The sequence below is a fragment of the Notothenia rossii genome (genome assembly GCF_949606895.1).
Source record: "Notothenia rossii genome assembly, chromosome: 9".
In the NCBI taxonomy this organism is placed as follows: Eukaryota; Metazoa; Chordata; class Actinopteri; order Perciformes; family Nototheniidae; genus Notothenia; species Notothenia rossii.
In genome coordinates, this window is record NC_136907.1 from 50,761,370 (window position 1) to 50,780,754 (window position 19,385).

A 19,385-nucleotide genomic window follows, 5' to 3' on the forward strand; every position below is an offset into this window, starting at 1 on the left:
CCTCACTGACACTAAGAAAGTGGATCACATCGCTCCAGTTCTGAAGTCTTTACACTGGCTTCCTGTGTGTCAAAGAATAGATTTCAAAATACTGCTGCTGTTTATAAAGCACTGAATGGTTTAGGCCCAAAATACATTTCTGACCTCCTGCTAAATTATAAACCATCCAGATCTCTCAGGTCTTCAGGGACTGGTCAGCTTTCTGTTCCCAGAGTCAGAACTAAACATGGAGAAGCAGCGTTCAGTTATTATGCTCCAAATATCTGGAACAAACTCCCAGAAACCTGCAGGTCCGCTGCAACTCTTACTACTTTTAAACCCAGGCTGAAGACTTTTCTTTTTGTCGCTGCTTTTAATTGAACTATTCATATCTTAGACTGCACTGTAACTTTTATCCATGTGTTTTTTCTTTTAATGTTTATTTGATGAGCTTTTCTTTTTAATGACTGATTTTAAATGCCATTTTCTTAATGTCTTTCATTTTTTGTAAAGCACTTTGAATTGCCTTGTGTTGAAAAGTGCTATATAAATAAACTTGCCTTGCCTAATAAAGATTTCATGTGACACATAAAATGGATTTGTTGATTGGAATGTATGTGAATAAATTAACTGTAGGTTAACGGTACTCTTGCTATCACTACTCACCGACACTATAAACCTTTTCCCTCATGCTAGCCCTGACAACACCGGAAGGCACACATTCATCTAGGCTTCACTGTTTTACGTGTCCTGACTTGTAGTGGTTCTCTCCTATCTACACTCTTGTCATCTTTGTAAAACGATATGAGACTGGTAATTGACACAGCCATGACTTCTAGTTAAATTCAGTGTGGCTAAAATGAAAAGCTTTGTTAAAATATGCAAGCGCACGAAAGTCAAAGTCAGCTTTACTGTCAAAAATTCTACATGTGTTATACATCCAGAAATATCGAAATATCGTTTCCCACAGTGTGACAATGACATGTATACATAAAACAAAAAGGGCCTAGATAAACGTGGTATACATGAAACAAAACAAAAAGGGCCTAGATAACCGGGGTATACAGTTTAAAATGTTAATATATTTAAAGTGTTCAAAGTGCAGTTTCAGTGCAAGTCAGTTGAAACGATCTTAAGTTGGCGTGACGTTGAAGTCGTGCGACCCTGCTGCTGTACTGGCTTATAGTTAGTTTATAGCATAACGTTAGCATTTTGCTTCTGGCGACTAGATTTATGATTCAAAAATTATAAAAGTAGGGTTGACATGTGGAGATTATCCGGCTGAACAAAACGTGATCCCTCTCTTAAATGTGTGTCAACCACAGACCTTATTTCGAGCTATTTTCCAAAATCTTATGGAGAAATTGCATTGGTTTTTCTTTTTTCTTTCTTGATGGGGGAGGGAGGGGGGTACTCTGTAGGGGGGGGGGGGGGGGGGGGGGTGTAGTCTGTGTGTGGTGGTGGGGGTGTTGAGGCCAACATTGACCACCCAAAAAACAGTTAGGAGCAAGTTTCAGGCAATTTGGATTCGATTGGTAGTACTTTGTAGTGGCACTATTTTGGGTCCCTAACATTACAAACTAACGACAGGGAGGAAAAACACAGAGAGACCAGACAATACACAAGGAGGAAAACATGACAGGGAGAACCGAACAGCAAAATACACCCAAACCTAGACATACAAAACTAAAAACGTGACATTCGGATCTCCGCAAATCTCCTAGGAATCTCGCATGTCATGGAGAGAGTGTTAGCCCTTGAAAATAACTAATGAAGTGGGTTTATCACATTCTCTAGTCTAGGTGTATGGGGGAGACCGGGAGTCATGTTCCTATATATATATACAAGTCATAAAAATGCCTGGGAATAACTTATGGAATGATGTGCATCTAGAAACAGATGTTTCAAATATTACCTATGACTGCATCAGTTATTAATATTCCTAATATTTGCAACATATACAATATCTCTGTCACCCCTCTTTCTTTTAAGAAATGGTACCTTCCAATGGGAACCGCGAAAAGGGTCCGTTAAGGGCGTGTGTTAGGTCAGGTGCACCACTGCACCTAGTTTCAGGGTTGCTGGCTAGCTTTCCATCAGGCAGAAGACTGAACCTCTGTGATTTTACATTTAACTAAGCCTCGCATGAAAATGGAAGAGATATCACATATTCGGACATGGTGTCTATAGCAACTGCAGCATTAAAAGGTAATGTAATTGTGTATTTTATGCTGCACCTCTCCAGAAGCTTTACATTATTTGAATCGGTTGGACAACAAGTTAGCATGCAAAGTAAGCTAGCTAGCTGGCTACATATCTAGTGTTAACTTAGCTAATATCTACTGTAAGCTGTTAATAACTGCACAAATGACAAATCGTGGTTAACATTTTAATTTATACCGTATTATTGACAGAAATAATGTCAAGAAGCAAATGAGCCTTCCACAACTGACAGTAAAGTATTTAGCATAGCCATCTTTGGCGCCCTTTTTTGTTGTAGACAGCATTTCACAATGCGTTGTATGATAGTGCGGGCTATTGTAACAGCAATTTTTTTTATTTAAATCATAAGTAAGTGCAATACATGTTTTTATGTTAAATAAAATCTTGTGAAGCCAGCCAGAAATGTACATTACTCTTTCATTTGATGTATTTAGATAAATATGTTATTAGTTGCTTTTTACCTTATTATTAACTGTGGTTAAATCTGTTTTCGGCTGCTAATATAAGCAGAGACATGCTGCCCAGCCTATCTAAGGAGGACTTGCGTGATCTCCTTCCCGGGCCTGAGCACTTCTTCAGAAGAAGAACCATTTGGAGACTCACTCATGATGATAATGAGGTAATTCCAGATTCTAATATTTGAGGGACTTTAAACCTGTTACCAAGTAAGCCTTTCCTAGTCATCATGCAGCTATTTGAAGAAGTGGAGTTTTTTGGTTGTGTTGATTATTTTTTTTGTCATAGTGTAGTGCTCTTTTCATTGTAAATACCATTATTTATACAGGGCCAGGAGAGAGACCTGTGTAGACCGAGTACCTCTCATGGGACTTGTGGTTTCAGCCCTATTCCCACCCCCCAACCTTCCTTGTTTCCCTCCTGCTAACCCCTCTCCATGCCCTGTCTTTTCTCCACTCTCCTTCCCCTCTCAAAGCCAACAACCCCAACATGGTGCCAGCAGAACCGTACAGCTTCCTAGTTCACTGTATGTCTTATACACAGACGCAGAATTGGAGCAATCACAAATAGGCCTGTCACGATAATTATTGTGTTGGACGATACATTTTTCTGGAAATTATTGCGATAAACAATAATATTGTCGGCACCTTTTTAAGACCATTTTAGACATAATGATAATTATAATAATAATTCAAGTACATCCTTTCAAACATAACTTTTTATTGAACATTCAACATTGCAAATGAAATTTGAAATAATATTAAAATATATAAATTATATATAATAAATAAAACAAATTAATTAAATTATAATAAATTAATTAAATCACACACAACCAAAACAATAAATTAAATAGAGTCAGGCTGGAAAACAGAGCTCTCTCTCTCATATATATATATATATATATATATATATTAGGCTCGGGCGGTATATATTTTTTCATACCGTCATACCTTGCTGACATCATACCGTGGTATACGGTATATGACGGTATGACTTGGGTCGACTTGAGCGAGGTGGCGTTCGGCGGCAAATAGATGTTTCGAACGGTATATTATATGTTCGGTGTAAAATGCAGCCCGAGCCGGTAGACGCTCGCAAAGTGCCGCGACATGCGTGTAATTGCAAAACAAGGGCTGCATACATGACACATTGCGCAAATGGCACATTTTGAGATCGGATACAGGACGCGTTTGTAGATGTCCGACGTTGTTTCCATTGTGAGCTAAGTTAACAATATATCATCATACATAAACATTTTCCGGGAGTAAATACTTGACTTATTGAATAAAGTTTGCTATATTCACGAACTAGTTTGGCAATATTATTTCGTGCATGTGTTAAAAACCTTATTTCCATTTGATTCATTGGATTACTCGCTTGAACGTTAGCACGTTAATGCTTTCGTTTTTAAAACCGTCCGACCTCCACTACAACCATCAACCAGTTGCATAGGATTAAAAAATGTCAACACTCACTCACCCCGTCTTAAACATTCCCAAAGAAGTGCCTCTGTCTCTCGTTGTGCTGGATGAAGTCACTGGCGACGAGTAAACCCAAAATAGTCCCAAACAGGCGCAGAGGCCTTTTTTTCCTTTTTTACTAGTTGTCCGAGTTCGGGGCCGGCAAATGCTGCCGCCATCTTGCTCAGCTCAGCTCTGTGCTGAGCTCTGAGAGCGGGAAAGACGGACTGCCCTCCCCTGCCCTCTGCTGGCGCGTGCTGTGCATTACAACCAATGTCGTCCCTATCAAAACTCCGTGTCAGTGTAATAGAATGAAACGCATCTGTGATTTGGCGCACAGTCTGTGACGTCACGGCATTGAAAATCATACCGACGGTATTTCAAAATACCCTGGTATACCGTAATACCGTCATACCGCCCAAGCCTAATATATATATAAATAAATATAAATAAATAAATATGAGCACACATTCTCTCACAAGCAAAAAAAAACTCCTTAAAACAAAAGTCAAGTGTACAGTCCACTGTCAAAGACCCAGATGCCTCAACAGGCCATATCCAAATCTGTTTTTCTAAGTTTTCGAGCAAGGAACACCAACATGTTTGCATTGTCGGGCGGGGGCTCTCCATCTCTAGCTGCCGTGTTTGCTCCCAGCTGGGAAAACGGAATGGGGTGGTTGTGTTTTAGGTGGTTTAAAATGCGTGGTATTGCCTGCTTTTGTCGCTACCTTTTTTAAACCAATGCGACACCTCGCCCGGCTCCTTGAAGTCCATAGGTTCGCCTCGTTGATTTGGTTTGAATCCAAAATACTGCCACACCGGAGAATCAAGATGTGTAGTTAGGTTTTGTAACCAATTCCATTTCACTTTAAATTCCCCGCGAGTAAGTCACACGTTGTCTCCCGCTTGTCGCTATATTATTAATTTGGCTGCTACGCTGCTGCATGTGCACGCAGAGTGTCCTGACCTGGCTGTGTGTCAGCCCCGCCCCTCACAGCGCGCCTGGCAGCCACAGCGCTCCAGGCTAAAATGCTGGTCACATCTTTATGTAAACCGCAATTTATCGAGCTCAGAAAAGTTATCGAGTCCATTTTTATTTATCGTACGATAAGTCAATTTATCGATTATCGCGACAGGCCTAATCACAAAGCAGCTTTTCTGAAAAGCAGCGTTCTGCAGAAGAAGGAGACTACGTCCTTTCCAAAGATCTTTGCTGTCGATTGATCAGGAATACAGTCACAAGCATGATTTCCATTAAAAGAGCAGCTGGGGATGACTTTAACTATCAATGCAGCCGTGAACTCACTGTAATGGCGAAGCGTCTAATTGAGTACTACCCAATGCTTCGGGACAGATCTCAAACCAGTAGAGCTTAGTAGGTATGTCACTATTCACTGTGTTTCCCCTACCATTGTCTTGGCGGGGCGCTGCGCCCTGCCAACGGAGCCCCGCGCCCTGCCTGAAATTCAAGGTGGTTTTTTTTGTTGTTTTTTTTTATTTACATTTTTATTTTTTTTTATTTAAAAATAAATACATATATATAGCACCAAATTGCAACTGAAGTAATCTATCTACGGTCACTTTTCACATTGAACATGTGCTCTTTTATTAAATAAACTAAACGCCTATGTTATTTATCCAATGTGCATGTTTCAGTGTCCACAGCCTTGCGTATTCACATTCTCCCTTCGCTCTGTTTCTGAAGGGCGGGGCTCCGCTCCCCCCCCCACACACACACACGCGAATGCACAAACTCACAATCAGAGACAAGAGCGGAGGAAAGGAGGAGAACAACAGCTCTGCTGTCTGCCCGTTTATGTGTGTCCCCAGTTTCAAATTCGTTTATTATTATTTTTTAACCGCAAGCCGTTATCGTCACGGGAGAAGGACACACACAGCCTGCCCAGGTGGACGCGCGCGAACGCGACAACGAACGTAGCGTGCGCATTCTAAAAATAGCTCACAGATGGTGAGCAGGTACCGCGGTTTTGAATTTCAGTATTGAATTTGACAGAAAACAACAATCAAACACCAGCAGAAGAATAGTCTAATGAGTTGGGTGAAAAAAAAGACAGGAGATGTGAGTTGGTTTATTCAGTAAATTAGCTCAGGATAATTGGATGTTCTGTCACTTGTTGATGGGAGGCTAATGCAGGATTTGCTAGCTTGATGCTACCGGCATTTAGCGGCTGTGACTCAAAAAATTGCCACTTAAAATGTATCGTCAGCAATGTATGACAAGCAGACTGCTTGTTTAATGTTAGACTCGCACCAATAGCTCAATATGATCATAACACGATTGCTTTCATATCAGAGATCAGATGAGGTGGAACTGCCTCCAGCAATAGAGGATGAGGCAGAGAGAAGCAGCAGCAGCACAGGGTTGCAGCAGGTATGTTATATGCTGTAGTCAGGTGATTTAAATGTATCAATGAAAGGAAGAAGTGTAGGCTACATGATAAGAAGGGAATACAGTTTGAATTAAAGTAATAAAGTACAGTGTAACACTGTACTTTATTACTTTTTAATGTACAAATACTTTGTTACTGTATGATATCAATAACAATAATCCACAGCTCCTCTCTCTACTCCAGAGGATAAAAAAAATCTGGGTTCCCCGAAAAAAAAATTGGGGTACCCGAGCAGCACCCTGCCAAGGCAGTAAACCTAGGGGAAACACTGATTCAAGTTTTCAACTCATGGTTCAGACCAGGGGTTTTCAAAGTGTGGGTAGGTGAGCCTCCCCTCAGAGAACATAAGAACAGCCGCGCCCCCCCTCCCAATTATTATTGCTGTTATTATTATTATTATTATTGTTGTTGTTGCTATAATGCAGGGGTATTCAATTGCATTTCAAAGAGGTCCAGTAAGAGAAAATGTAATTAAATGCTCTGTTTTCGCTGTCTACCTTCCGCCATTTGAAATTACTCCGACTGTTTCTCTTCTCTTGTCGTGTCTCTGTGTGTGTTTGAATCTATCGTGCTGACTGCACCGATTTGATTGGCTGAGTAGCGTCATCTCCTTAAAACATTAAACAATAACTTTTTAAAACCTTTTTATTTTTATGTTTTAAACATATTGTATAAAACTCCCCCACTACTTGGACTATTCCTTGCACCCCTCTAGAATAAGCCCGAATGGTCTCAACCATATTGCATCAGTAACCTGCACTTGCTATTATAACAAAATCGCAAGGACGCTGGTAGCGATCGGAAAATTGAGTGTTGTTCAGTTTGTGTGTTGTGGAACATGCGTGTCCGTGCATGAAAATATACCACACACCCAATTACAATTGCATGTTCAATTCACTACCCTGGAAGTTAATAAAGTTGTTAAAGTTGGAACAGCCTGTGGACAGCCGTTCTTCCTTGCATGTCAGTCGCCGACACCTTCTTACAGAGGACAGGCACATCTGGCTGCAGCACGACCCGTATATTTCCGCACGCCGTGTTCTCAAGACATATTTTTTTTAACATTTTCAACATGGTGGATAAATCCTTATATGCTCCCGGTAACACACTGAACGTCAACTTTGCCTCCTTATTACACTCACCCCTACTTTAGTGGGAACAATGAGTCTGCGTCTTTGATGCACAGAGGAATAAACGCAGATCATCCTCTGGCTGCAGCCTTGACCGGTACTTGCTTTTGATCAAAGTCAATGCGGAAAACCTGCACTCACACAGTTAGGTGGAGGTGAAGGGAATGAGCACTTTTACAGCCTTTTTGGCGAGGTGGGGGAACTCGGTCTCCACAGACAGCCACAAGCGGGCAAGTGTCACTTTACTCGTCTTTTTCTCCTTCTTTTGTGTCTCACGCTGCACCTCCGCTGAAGCTCTCTGGCGCCCCCCAGGGGAGGCGCGCCTCACACTTTGAAAACCGCTGGTTCAGACAAAGCACTGCAATCATTTGCCTATCAAACTGGGAGTGATGTGTTTTATCCAGTTCAATAAGAGCTCTGTGCAACTGCTTGTGTGGTGTATTTTGTTTGATAGAAGTTTGTCTAATGTGAGTTATAACACAACCTGTTGTGTGTTTGTCTTGTAAGAAAACTGTGAAAAAGCAGCTTTTGAAAAGGATCCAGAATGTGACAACCCCCAAAAAGAAGCAAGGTTCAACTCCTTCAAGAAAGAGGCCTAGGAGTTTAAGCTTTCAGAGCAGCCATGAGACATCCACTGATGAGACTGATGAATCCACCGCATCAACCTTGATCTTGGAAAGATCACCACCATCTCGATGCAGCGCCCCGGAGGCTGAACAGTTATGTGGTAAGTACAGAAATTGAAATAGTAGATAGTTCAATCTCTTCAAGAAAATTTAACAATATCAATAAGCTATTTTAGAACCCTTTTTTATTCAAGATTACTCATCTATGTTTGCCCTGTGTCAGTCACTGGCTGTGTGTTAATTTCTCATTTAAACTTTAACATCAGAAATGAAAATAGTGGGGTTTATGTTTTCTAGCATCAGAAACTGAGAGCCCACAGACCCAGGCGAGACACTATAAGACTCTACAGGCGATGTATAAAACCAAGGCCTGACCAAACAAGATGGATGTTGCTCAGCTCATGGACCTCGAAATCCAAGCGAGAAGGGTCTTCATTGACTGATGTTACCAAGGAGCAGGACAGGCCTTCCAAGATTCTTAAAGCTTATCCTTGCTTTGGAGAACTGGATCATGTCAGCAAATGTTTTCGTTTTATGTACAACTATGCTTCCTAATTCGGTTAACGTTAGACCAAATTTGAAATGAGAAATGGTATGACAATTAAATCAGATCTGTCTCATTATTCATAAAGAAATGACTCAAATATGCTGATTGAATACACATATTTATTCTGCATAGATATATAAAAACCCTCCACTTATTTAAAAAGAACATATTTCACAAATGTGCTTCTGATACACACAACATTATTTTGTTAGTAGTATTGGTCCACAATAAGTATTTAAAAATAGTGTGTGCATCAGACATACGTATTTCTATGTGCACCGGAATATTTTTGTTAAGTGACCATTTCAATCACATTATACACATATGAATCTTTTTTTGGAAATTCAATTATGAGTCAAATTACTAACCCTTGGAATGTAGATTTGAAAGTTTCTCCTATATATTTTCTATCTCGTTGTCTTAGCTAATGGATGAACTACGGCGGGTCCTCAATCAAGGCAATCCCACTTTTTAATGGAACTTAAGACCCGGTGGGGGACCTTTTGTGAGAGGGCACAGTTTTATGGAGTTTTCAAAAAGCTCACGAGGCCTCCGCAGCTTGAAAAAGGTGATCAATATTAGGGGTGCACCGAATGGGAAATTCTTGGTCGAAACCGATACCGAAAATAGAAAACAGTTGGCCGAATGCCGAAAGGCCGAAAATGATTAATAGAAATATATATATATATATATATATATATATATATATATAATGTATACATTTTTTACCAATGTTGTTCAGCTGCCTGATTATGAAAAAATACATGATTATGGCAAAACTTAACTTAAATAATAATCACTATTATGGGTCCATAAAACATTTATTCAGCACTTTTGAATGCATACAGTACATTAATTCCAAGTCAAGTGCATTTTGTTTTCTCTGTAGGATAACTACAACAAAGTGCATTCAGAACAAAGCCAAGGTGCTTTAAAACTGCATAAACATCTAGGCCAGTAGGCCTACAACAAAATAGTGTAAATAAAGACTGTAACAGCCAGGCCTTCAACAACAACAAATGCACCTATAGGTGCATGCATACAAATGTGCAAACTGGATAAATCCACATGAATGTAACTACCGTAATTTTCGGACTATAAGCCGCGCCTTTTCCCCCATTTTTCGACGCTGCGGCTTATATAACGGTGCGGCTAATCTATGGATTGTTACAGCTAACGGCCACTAAGGGACCTCCTAAATCTATGGATTTTACAGGTTACATTCCACCAGCTTTAACTCTATGGGCTCTATGGCCGCTCCGCGCCCCCCACCTTTAAGCGGCGGGCTCCAGCAGGAAAAGCTGGAGGCCGGAAAAGAGTGAGACAGGTAGCGCGCAAAAGTAAAAGTGGAACCGAGAGTGTTACGAGAGACAGAACGAGAGCAAGACAGACAGACATTACGAGAGCGAGACAGTTTGTCCCCGTACCACTGGTTGAAAACCACTGCTGTAGATCACTGCCGGTACGTGAGCTGGGAGCGCACCGTTTAAGTTTGAAAGTTGAAAAGTTTGTGTGTCTGAAACGCTATGTGATACAGTACAGTTTACACAGCACAGTACATGTTCTGTAGCTACTATTGCACTAAATGCTAACACTTGAATACGTTATGCAAATATGCAACTTGTTTGTTGAAATGTTGATAAATGGGAGCTTCCTCAAACAGCCATCTCTTTCCCGACAATCCCCTCTGCACGAACCCTTACATATGGTAATTAAACATTAAAACACCTGCGGCTTATAGTCCAGTGCGGCTTATATATGTACACATCATTCAATTTAGCTGCTGCGGCTTATATTCAGGTGCGCCTTATAGTCCGAAAATTACGGTATTTACAAATGAAATTACAATTGAATTTCAAGAATCTGTAAATAAGGCTGTCTGTCCTCATAAGCAAAGTAGTAAACATTGTATAAAGATACATAAAGTGAAAACTGGATACAAAATCCACAATCAATTACAAATTAAATTACAATTTCAAGAATCTGCAAATAAGGTGCTCTGTCCTCATGAGCAATGTAAACAACATTGTATCATTTAGATACCGAAAGTACAATATATTGAACACTGCTGCTGTCATTTCCCCCTAATGATAACCTGAGATGGTGAATTATAACTCACAATGAAAACTGTTCAGGAAAGTGGGTATAGGGTAGACATGTAGAACTAGATAAGCTTACAGAGCTGCCAACATTGTGTTATAGAAAGTAGTAGCATGCCGAGCGGAGGAAGGCAATTTTTTTTCCGGCGGGGGGTCCGAGGTCCGCCGAAGCCCCCAGAATGCCCCCTTATTTCATTTTTACTTTACTTATTTCTATTTATCTTTTGTATTCAACTGTTTCTATTTTACTGTAAATTGTATGTATATATAGTTCCCTATTCCTTTTCCTATCACCCTGCTGCTATAACATGTGCAATTCCCTTACAGGATTAATAAAAGTTATCTTATCTTATCTTATCAGAAGCCAGAGACTTTACATGCTCTGAGATGCAATCTAGGTCATATTAGGACATGTTTTTCTGCAAAGTAAATTTTTTGTGTATAATTTCTCCTTTTCCCTGTACTGTTGCACACAATTAAACACCAACATACACAAAAAAATATTTTTATTAACCGAACAGAATTCATCATGAAACAATACTGAACAATAACACATGAAAAACCTGTACACAGCCTTTTTTAGAACAGAGTTCAACTCAAGGGAACCTTTGGCTGTGACATGACCATCTGATCAACCTCTCACTTTAGATGGTCATAGGTTGCTGACTTGGCCTTGGCAAGAGTTGTCTTGGAGTACGCCTGCTTGTAGCAGACAGACCCCTTTGCCACCATGAATTGTTTGTGGGTAATGAGGTTACTCAGGGTCTCCATTCCCATACTAGGTCTGAACTCCGTTCTGTTTTTTGTGACAAGACTGAAGATGCGTTCGCAGTCTGCATTGGAATGGAAGATGCAGAGGATAGCCAGCATTACCTTGCAGAGTAAAGGGTACTTGAGATGGCCATTTCCATCCTTCAGCTGACTCATCAGGTGCCACTGTGTGTCTGGTCTGTCACAGCTGGTGATGCTTTCTGGCAGAGCATCGGTTTGGTAGGTCATGAATTGACCCTCAAGCTTGTCCATCTCCTCAGCATTCATCTTCAAGCAGGGGAATCTGCCTGTGAAGTACCTCACAGAATTGAACTCTGCGCTGTCCCGTGCAGACATGTCAGCCACAGAAGCATTCCGTAACACTGGGTCATCATAGGGAAACTTCTTCACCATGTACTCAACAGCCTTCATGTAGAATGCCCGCACAGCGCTGAAGACCTGGGCCAGCTGCAGCTCCTCAAGCTCAGGGTGATCTGCTATGAAGTCTCTGGTGTTTTGCCCAATGAACAAGGTCTCATTGCTCTTCTGGTTGCTTGGTTCCCTAAATGGTACCTGGTGAACCTTAGCAGCTGCATTAATCACCTGAGGCTTCACAAATCGGTTCAAGAGATTCTTCAGCTGTGTGGTCAAAGTCCTGTGTAGTACTTGTATGCAGGGTTTGTCTAGCTGCAGCAGAGTGTTGGCCTCATCAAATATCGGCAGGACCGCACTCAGAAAGTAGCAGTAAAGATGGAATGTTGGGTCCTGCAGATGTTGACATGCCCTCTGCACTCTCTGTTGTGCCCCTGTCTTGGGCTGAGTGGGTGCAGTGCTAGATGTCTTGGGCTGAGTGGGTGCAGTGCTAGATGTCTTGGGCTGAGTGGGTGCAGTGCTAGATGTCTTGGGCTGAGTGGGTGCAGTGCTAGATGTCTTGGGCTGAGTGGGTGCAGTGCTAGATGTCTTGGGCCGAGTGGGTGCAGCGCTAGATGTGTTGGGCTTTGCCGTTGCAGTCTTGGGCTGTGTGGTTGCAGCTGCTGGTGTTTTCTTTCCCTGACTGAATTTGGCTAGGTTTTGTTGGCGAAAGAGATAGCCTGCCAAATCAAACTGAGAATTGTCCTTGCTGCCGTTACTGTGGGTTGATGTGTCCTTGCTAACACTGTGGGTGGACTTGTCCTTGCTGCTGCTCTGCGTGGACTTGTCCTTGCTAACACTGTGAGTGGTCTTGTCCTTGCTGCTGCTCTGCGTGGTCTTGTCCTTGCTGCTGCTCTGCGTGGATTTGTTCTTGCTGCTGTGCCCAGACTGTTCTGACTCAAAGTATTGCAGCAATGCAGGCCACTGCTGCAACAACCTGGCGATGCATTTATCTAAAGAGAGCCACCTCGTACTTACATGTTTAACAATCTTTCTCATTTCCACTCCACACAGATCCTGAAATTTCTTCAGTCCCTGTTTCCTCTTGCTGGATTTGTCTAGGTAGAAGTATATGTCCACCAGCAGCTCTTCAATGGACACTGGAAGCTGAGCAGCAGCTTTTTCTGCAGCTAGATGAATTAGATGGCACGGGCATCCCAGCACATATACTGCACTGTTTTTTTTGTTGATGTAGCCTGCCGTGCCAGCTTTGAGTCCCTGCATCACCATGGCATTATCTGCCCCAAAACTCATGCAGTTGTCCCAGGATATGCTACGTTTCTCAAGTTCATTGTCAATGAGTTTGAATATGTTCTGCCCAGTAGATGCCTCATGACACTCTGGCAAAGATAGCAGTACTGTCAGAACACGCCCAAGTCCTCGATCAAAGTACTTCACAACAAGAGGATACAGCTTACAGTCTCCATAGTCAGTGCTCCCATCCGTGGCTAGGGAGTATGGAGCTGTCCTCATTGCCTCCGTGATCACAGACGCATCCTCCTTGGCAAGGGCTCCAACAATGGCGCTGCTCTTTGTGCGACCAGACCCATACTTTCCTGCAATTGCAATCACAAAAATATTGAATTGTATTATCATGATTATACTCTAGATTACACAGAATTGCAGAATTACAATCATGATATTAATCCTCTGTAGAGTAAGTTGGCCTAGGCTATTTTTTTTTCACCTTTACATAAAATGAAAAATGTTTATCAGAATGATACAGTATCAGTATAAATTAGCAATCATTAATTTGCAAGATTTAAATCAGATTATCAACCAGGGCAGTACTGTAACTGTTTTATATAGGCTAGTCTGTACAGATTGTAGAGTGTATTGTGACAGTATACAGATATAAATCTATGCCTATGAATGCTTGAGATGAATTGAGGCTATTTGTCATTTGAGCCTTACCAGCGATTTTCGAGTCCGGAAACATCTTTTTCACCAGTGGCCCGATGTGGTCGGCCACCGCGATCGGGATGTTGTGTTCCACCAGAAAGTCCACAGCGAGCACTTCGGCATTTATGACACTGGTGTCACTGTCAACCGTAAAGAAGCCCGCGATGGGCCTTGTAGCTTCCACTGCCGCCTTGTATGACGTGTGTTTAGCAGTCCTGGTGTGCTTTTCAACGTCGTGTCGGCCCCCATGCCTCACGCTAAAATCTGCCTTACACAACATACAGTAAGCGTGGAAGTCGTCCAGCTTCGACCGGGTGATGGTCGGCCATTCTGCGTTATATTCTAGCTTGAAGCGCTGTTCAGAAATTCGCCGCTTTTTCGGCGGAGGACAAGTACGTTCACCATCCATTTTTGATAGACTTCAACTGACAGCTCGCTCCGCGATTTCGCGGGCATAGTGTATTCACGAATTATCATTGGTCCATTAGAAATTAAGATAATAAAAACACAACACATATGTTAAATTATATAATGAAATAAAACAGATATTAATATTTTCTACTTATCTGTGCTATAAATGTAATTTTTGTATGATTCCAATTATCTTAAATAATTTTATAACCAAAATAGCTGAATTTGCTCGTGACCTGTTCAAACCAGTCTATGGTTCAAACAGAGAGGAGACAAGCGGGGTAAGGCAGCAAAGAGCGGCGCCTCACGTCAGATTGAGCAATCCCTCACAAACTGGATTAAACGCATGCCTTTTTCTCTCATTGTCTGTGAAATGTTTGTAGACACTCGTATTATGTCCTTTCTATCCATTGAGTAGGTAATGTATTTTAGGTAGGCCTATGTGTTGTAGTCTTGCTGATCTGACATAAACCCGCGGTGAAAAAGCAGAGGGGAGGCAAACAGTAGGCTATCTCTGTCTCAATGAGGAGGGCGTGCGAAAGCCTGGACACTAGACTCCATTAATCACTTCACGTCCCGATTTACTGAGATCATTGCTTGAGCTAAAATGCTTGTTTCATACGACGGGACAGAAGATAACTCGATCGACCAGTCACAGTGTGATTGTCTATGTTAGACGGCACGCGCCGTTGAATTTAAGAGAAAGGCTAGCGGAGCTAGTGAGAAATTAGCACCTCCTGTATAATGCCTCCCTGCTCTGTAACAAAGATGCTAGTGAGGAAATATCCCCTCCTGTATAATGCCTCCCTGCTCTGTTACAAAGATGCTTGATGGTTTTACCCCGATATATATATGTAACAGTATGTAACCATAATGATTTACCCCGATGAATCTGCCGCAGGTGTTTTAATGTTTAATTACCATATGTAAGGGTTCGTGCACAGAGGGGATTGTCGGGAAAGAGATGGCTGTTTGAGGAAGCTCCCATTTATTAACATTTCAACAAACAAGTTGCATATTTGCATAACGTATTCAAGTGTTAGCATGTATTGCAATAGTAGCTACAGAACATGTACTGTGCTGTGTAAACTGTACTGTATCACATAGTGTTTCAGACACACAAACTTTTCAACTTTCAAAATTAAACGGTGCGCTCCCAGCGCACGTACCGGCAGTGATCTAGAGCAGCGGTTTTCAACCAGTGGTACGGGGACAAACTGTCTCGCTCTCGTAATGTCTGTCTGTCTTGCTCTCGTTCTGTCTCTCGTACCACTCTCGGTTCCACTTTTACTTTTGCGCGCTACCTGTCTCACTCTTTTCCGACCTCCAGCTTTTCCTGCTGGAACCCGCCGCTTAAAGGTGGGGGTCCGCGGACCGGCCATAGAGCCCATAGAGTTAAAGGTGTTGGCCGTTAGCTGTAAAAATCCATAGATTAGCCGCACCGTTACATAAGCCGCAGCGTCGAAAAATGGGAAAAAAGGCGCGGCTTATAGTCCAAAAAGTACGGGTATGTTTTAATATACTCTATTGACTTCACATATTTTTCACATAGGCCTATCTGACTCTGAAAGCCAGCTACGAACCTCACCGCACGGCACTGGTCTACATGAATAGAATTCTTCATCAACAGCGGGAGCCAAAACAGCATAGCATCCTGGTAACAGTAGTGAGGGCATTACAAAAAAGAAGTACAGCCGATCCTATTGGCTCTTTGCCAACGCAAGGGACGAATCATAAAACGGCTTATATGTGAGCTTTAGTGCTGGTTGGATGTCAACACATGCACGAGGCTGCCAGCTCACCGATTCATTTTTCGATTTGTTAGGTAATGCGTAGGATATTCAAGTCAAGCGTAGCGGCGTAATTAGGGCCTGGAAATCGTATCTGCTACGCCAAAATCGTGTATGTTGGCAGCTCTGAGCTTATGATAAGCCAGCCTTGTCTACTTATTAAGGAAAAGTGGGAGGTTCTTTTTAATGAACAGTAGCTTCTCTGCTTTATCAGCCATAAGTCTGTTCCTCTTCTCATCAAGCACATGAGAGGCAGCGCTGAACAGTCTCTCGCTGTCAGTGCTTGTGATTTGATCATACTCCGCATATTTGTCCGGGTGTTTTGATTTCAAGTGGTGGAGTAATCCTGAAGTGGTGAAAGTCTTTGCAGTTACACCCCCTCGAGAAATGTCAGCTGAACACGTTTTACAAATCACAATTCGCGCCTCTTTCTCTGATATTTTTATATATCTCCAAGCGGCAGACATGTTGGCTGTGAGCCAGCCACGAGCATGGTCGCGCGCCGTGCTTGTTGCAGCGTTTTGATTATGTCATCACAACAACACGTTAGCTTACCAACATAACCCTGTTCTCTGACATTCGGTGATATTTTTTCGGCGGCCGAATATTCGGTGCATCCCTAATTATTATCTCTGACCATGTCTGTTTATTAACTGACTGCAGGAAACGGAATTAAACTTTTTTTTTTCAACAGTAAAGCACTCAATTGCCATGATAAAGGCTTTACCAGAGATGTTCCCATCACCTATGGCCCCACCCAAGAAGTTAAGGCATGCAAGTGAGGCTGTGCTCCACGTCCTTGAGGTAAGAACATTTATAAGAATTTTCTCATGTCGACACAAAGAGTGAAATGTTGTGATCATATTTGTTTGGCTTTTTTTGATGATTTCTTTGTCTGTTTTTGTGTCAGTCTGCAGAAGACCCCAACACCTTTCTTCAGACACGACCACTCTCCAGCCCTTTTGTCATCATCTGCGAAACCAACTGTATACTGGCCATTGGAACCATGCCCATGCTCACCTTCCCAAAAGAGGACATTCATGAAAGCGTGATGTATCTCATGGCATGTTATTACACCTTTCACCTCACCTATCCTAAGTGCATTGCAACACTTCTGTCTGTGGTGCAGACAGAAGTCCTCTTGGACGCCATTCACGACTGTGACATGACTACTTCATACAAAAAAGCTATGGCCGACTGGAACAAGTTCCAGTGATTAGTGATTAGGGCACTTATATATGAGGGGCCGCAAGGGACATTATTCAGAAATACCGTTCACATACACATGTGAAACACTCACACACAGAACTAAAACCAAAATAATTTACAAAGATATGTAAAAATCTCTCATATACACATATGAAACGCTCGCACACACATGAAATCCAAAGTCATTCACATATACATGTCAAAGGCACTCATATACACATGTGATACGCACTCACACACACACCTGAAACACTCTCACATACACCTGAAACGCTCTCACACACACCTAAAACGCTCTCACACACACATATAAAACACACTATCCCATATCTGTGGGAGAGCGTTTCAGGTGTGTGTGTGTGTGAGTGCATATCACATGCCCTCTCCCATTATCCCACCTTTAAGAAATAAATAAATACGGATATGTTATTTAAAACCACCTCAAATATGTTGTGTTAATGTTATGAAATGTTTTCTCATAAATGATGCGGTAAGCAGGAGGACAGAATTACGTCTAAACTGACGCCGTTTTGCATTTCTATAGGTTGTATACGAGCATGGTTTTATATAGGCTACTATTACGTTTAATCGTGTTTTATGCCGTTTGCCAAGACTTGATAAGTCGCTCGTAAAACACAGGAGGTATGGAAACTAAGAACACCATATGTGGTAAATTGTACAGCTGATATAATACAGGGTGTCCGCGGGGTCTTAAAAAGTATTAAAAGTTGATAAATCAATTTAGCGAAAATTAAGGCTATTAAAAAGTATTAAACGGCATTTTCCAAGGTATTAAGAAGGTCCACAGCAACGACAACATGAAACAGTGAAACACCCTTTAATTTACTGAAACGACATGTCGGGAAACCCCCCAAGGCGGCCTCATGCATAGCGCGCGCCGTAAAATGCTGCTTATTATTTTAAGTTTCGTTGCCTTGCTCCGCTCTGTGGGGGGGAGAGAAACTAAGCGACTACGGTAACGGGTCCCAAGGTGGGTAGACCGGCATACGCAACGCTCTGGGGGTCCAACGGCTCCGTGTGTAAGCCCTATATGATCATTTTCTGATAACGATGAAATAGCCCGCCTCCCTCTCCCCGCGTCTCCTGCTGCTGCTGGGCTGTCAGAAGAGGGGGAGGAAAAGAGGCAGGCACCGTTTATTAAATATTCTTATATTATTATACAGAGAACAGAGTCGTTATCAATTTGTTTGAAAGCTCAATAAATAACAAAGAAGACCTCTGACCGGCACTTTTCTAATTTTGTACGGAAGATTTAAACTTTAACGGACATGTTGACCGGCGGAACATTTTTTTTACGGAAACTGCCGCACGGTCCCCTCGTTCCTTGGAAGAGGCGGTGAGGTGGGTGTTTTTCATCTGCTGTGGACTACCGGAGAGATACAGCAGGAGAACACGCCGTCCACCGCGGAGAATAAACAGAAGGGCAACCATGCTCCGGGGTCTTCTTCACTGCTTTTGGTGTATTTCGGGAGGCAGCAGCGCCACTTACAGGCCTCGTTTCCAGCATTTCCAGCGGTCTAGTGTGAACGGACACGTTAATGAATCGAATGCGTGTGAACGGAAGCCTTTTTTGCGCTTGCGTATGCGTCCTCGTGGGGCCGGGGTCTAAGCCAAACTATATCCGGTCACAGAGATCTGCTATTTTAAAGTAAAGTCAACACATATCGACCCTAAATATAGTCTATATTAAGAACGAAAAAAATCATAACATATATATCCTTTTTTGTAAACACATGACAAATGTGTGAGGGTGATGACGTCAGAGCATCGTCCTATGTGCCAGGGCTTAGCCCCGGACAGCCCCAGCCCAATTTAACCCCTGGGTATTTGAGAGGGTGCTCCTATATGGCATTACCCCGCTGAAGCTCACCAAAGTTTAACATATTTCATAGTTCAAAGTTTTTGTCAATTGTTTTGTTTATTGGTCAAATACTGGTTTCTAATGGTTTCTGAGGAG

At 42.1% G+C, this 19,385-nt stretch overlaps 2 protein-coding genes across 12 annotated transcripts in view; one reads left to right on the forward strand and one right to left on the reverse strand.

The window, feature by feature from the left end:
• Positions 1-2,048: 2,048 nt before the first annotated feature.
• LOC307017842 (UAP56-interacting factor-like) overlaps positions 2,049-19,385 on the forward strand; it is a 55,074-nt gene continuing 37,737 nt past the window's right edge. For 3 of the 11 annotated variants that reach the window (XR_013802280.1, XM_079647681.1, XM_079647686.1), the window contains exons 1-7: positions 2,049-2,187; positions 2,710-2,821; positions 3,134-3,224; positions 6,436-6,513; positions 8,170-8,389; positions 16,893-17,002; positions 17,109-17,261. Coding sequence is in view for 10 of the 11 variants with exons in the window: in XM_079647681.1 (XP_079503807.1) it covers positions 2,157-2,187; positions 2,710-2,821; positions 3,134-3,224; positions 6,436-6,513; positions 8,170-8,389; positions 16,893-17,002; positions 17,109-17,261 (795 nt within the window). In the remaining variant the exon portion in view is untranslated. Of the gene's footprint in view, positions 2,188-2,709; positions 2,822-3,133; positions 3,225-6,435; positions 6,514-8,169; positions 8,390-8,585; positions 9,404-16,892; positions 17,003-17,108; positions 17,262-19,385 lie in introns of those variants that run through there. The other 8 variants (XM_079647685.1, XM_079647687.1, XM_079647688.1 and 5 more) reach the window with 8 other exon arrangements.
• Positions 11,424-15,447, reverse strand: LOC307017839 (uncharacterized protein). The gene is made up of 2 exons (XM_079647678.1): positions 14,010-15,447; positions 11,424-13,651 (listed from the first exon to the last, which is right to left on the reverse strand). The coding sequence occupies exons 1-2, from the start codon at positions 14,404-14,406 to the stop codon at positions 11,574-11,576; spliced, it is 2,475 nt and encodes an 824-aa protein (XP_079503804.1). The 5' UTR covers positions 14,407-15,447; the 3' UTR covers positions 11,424-11,573.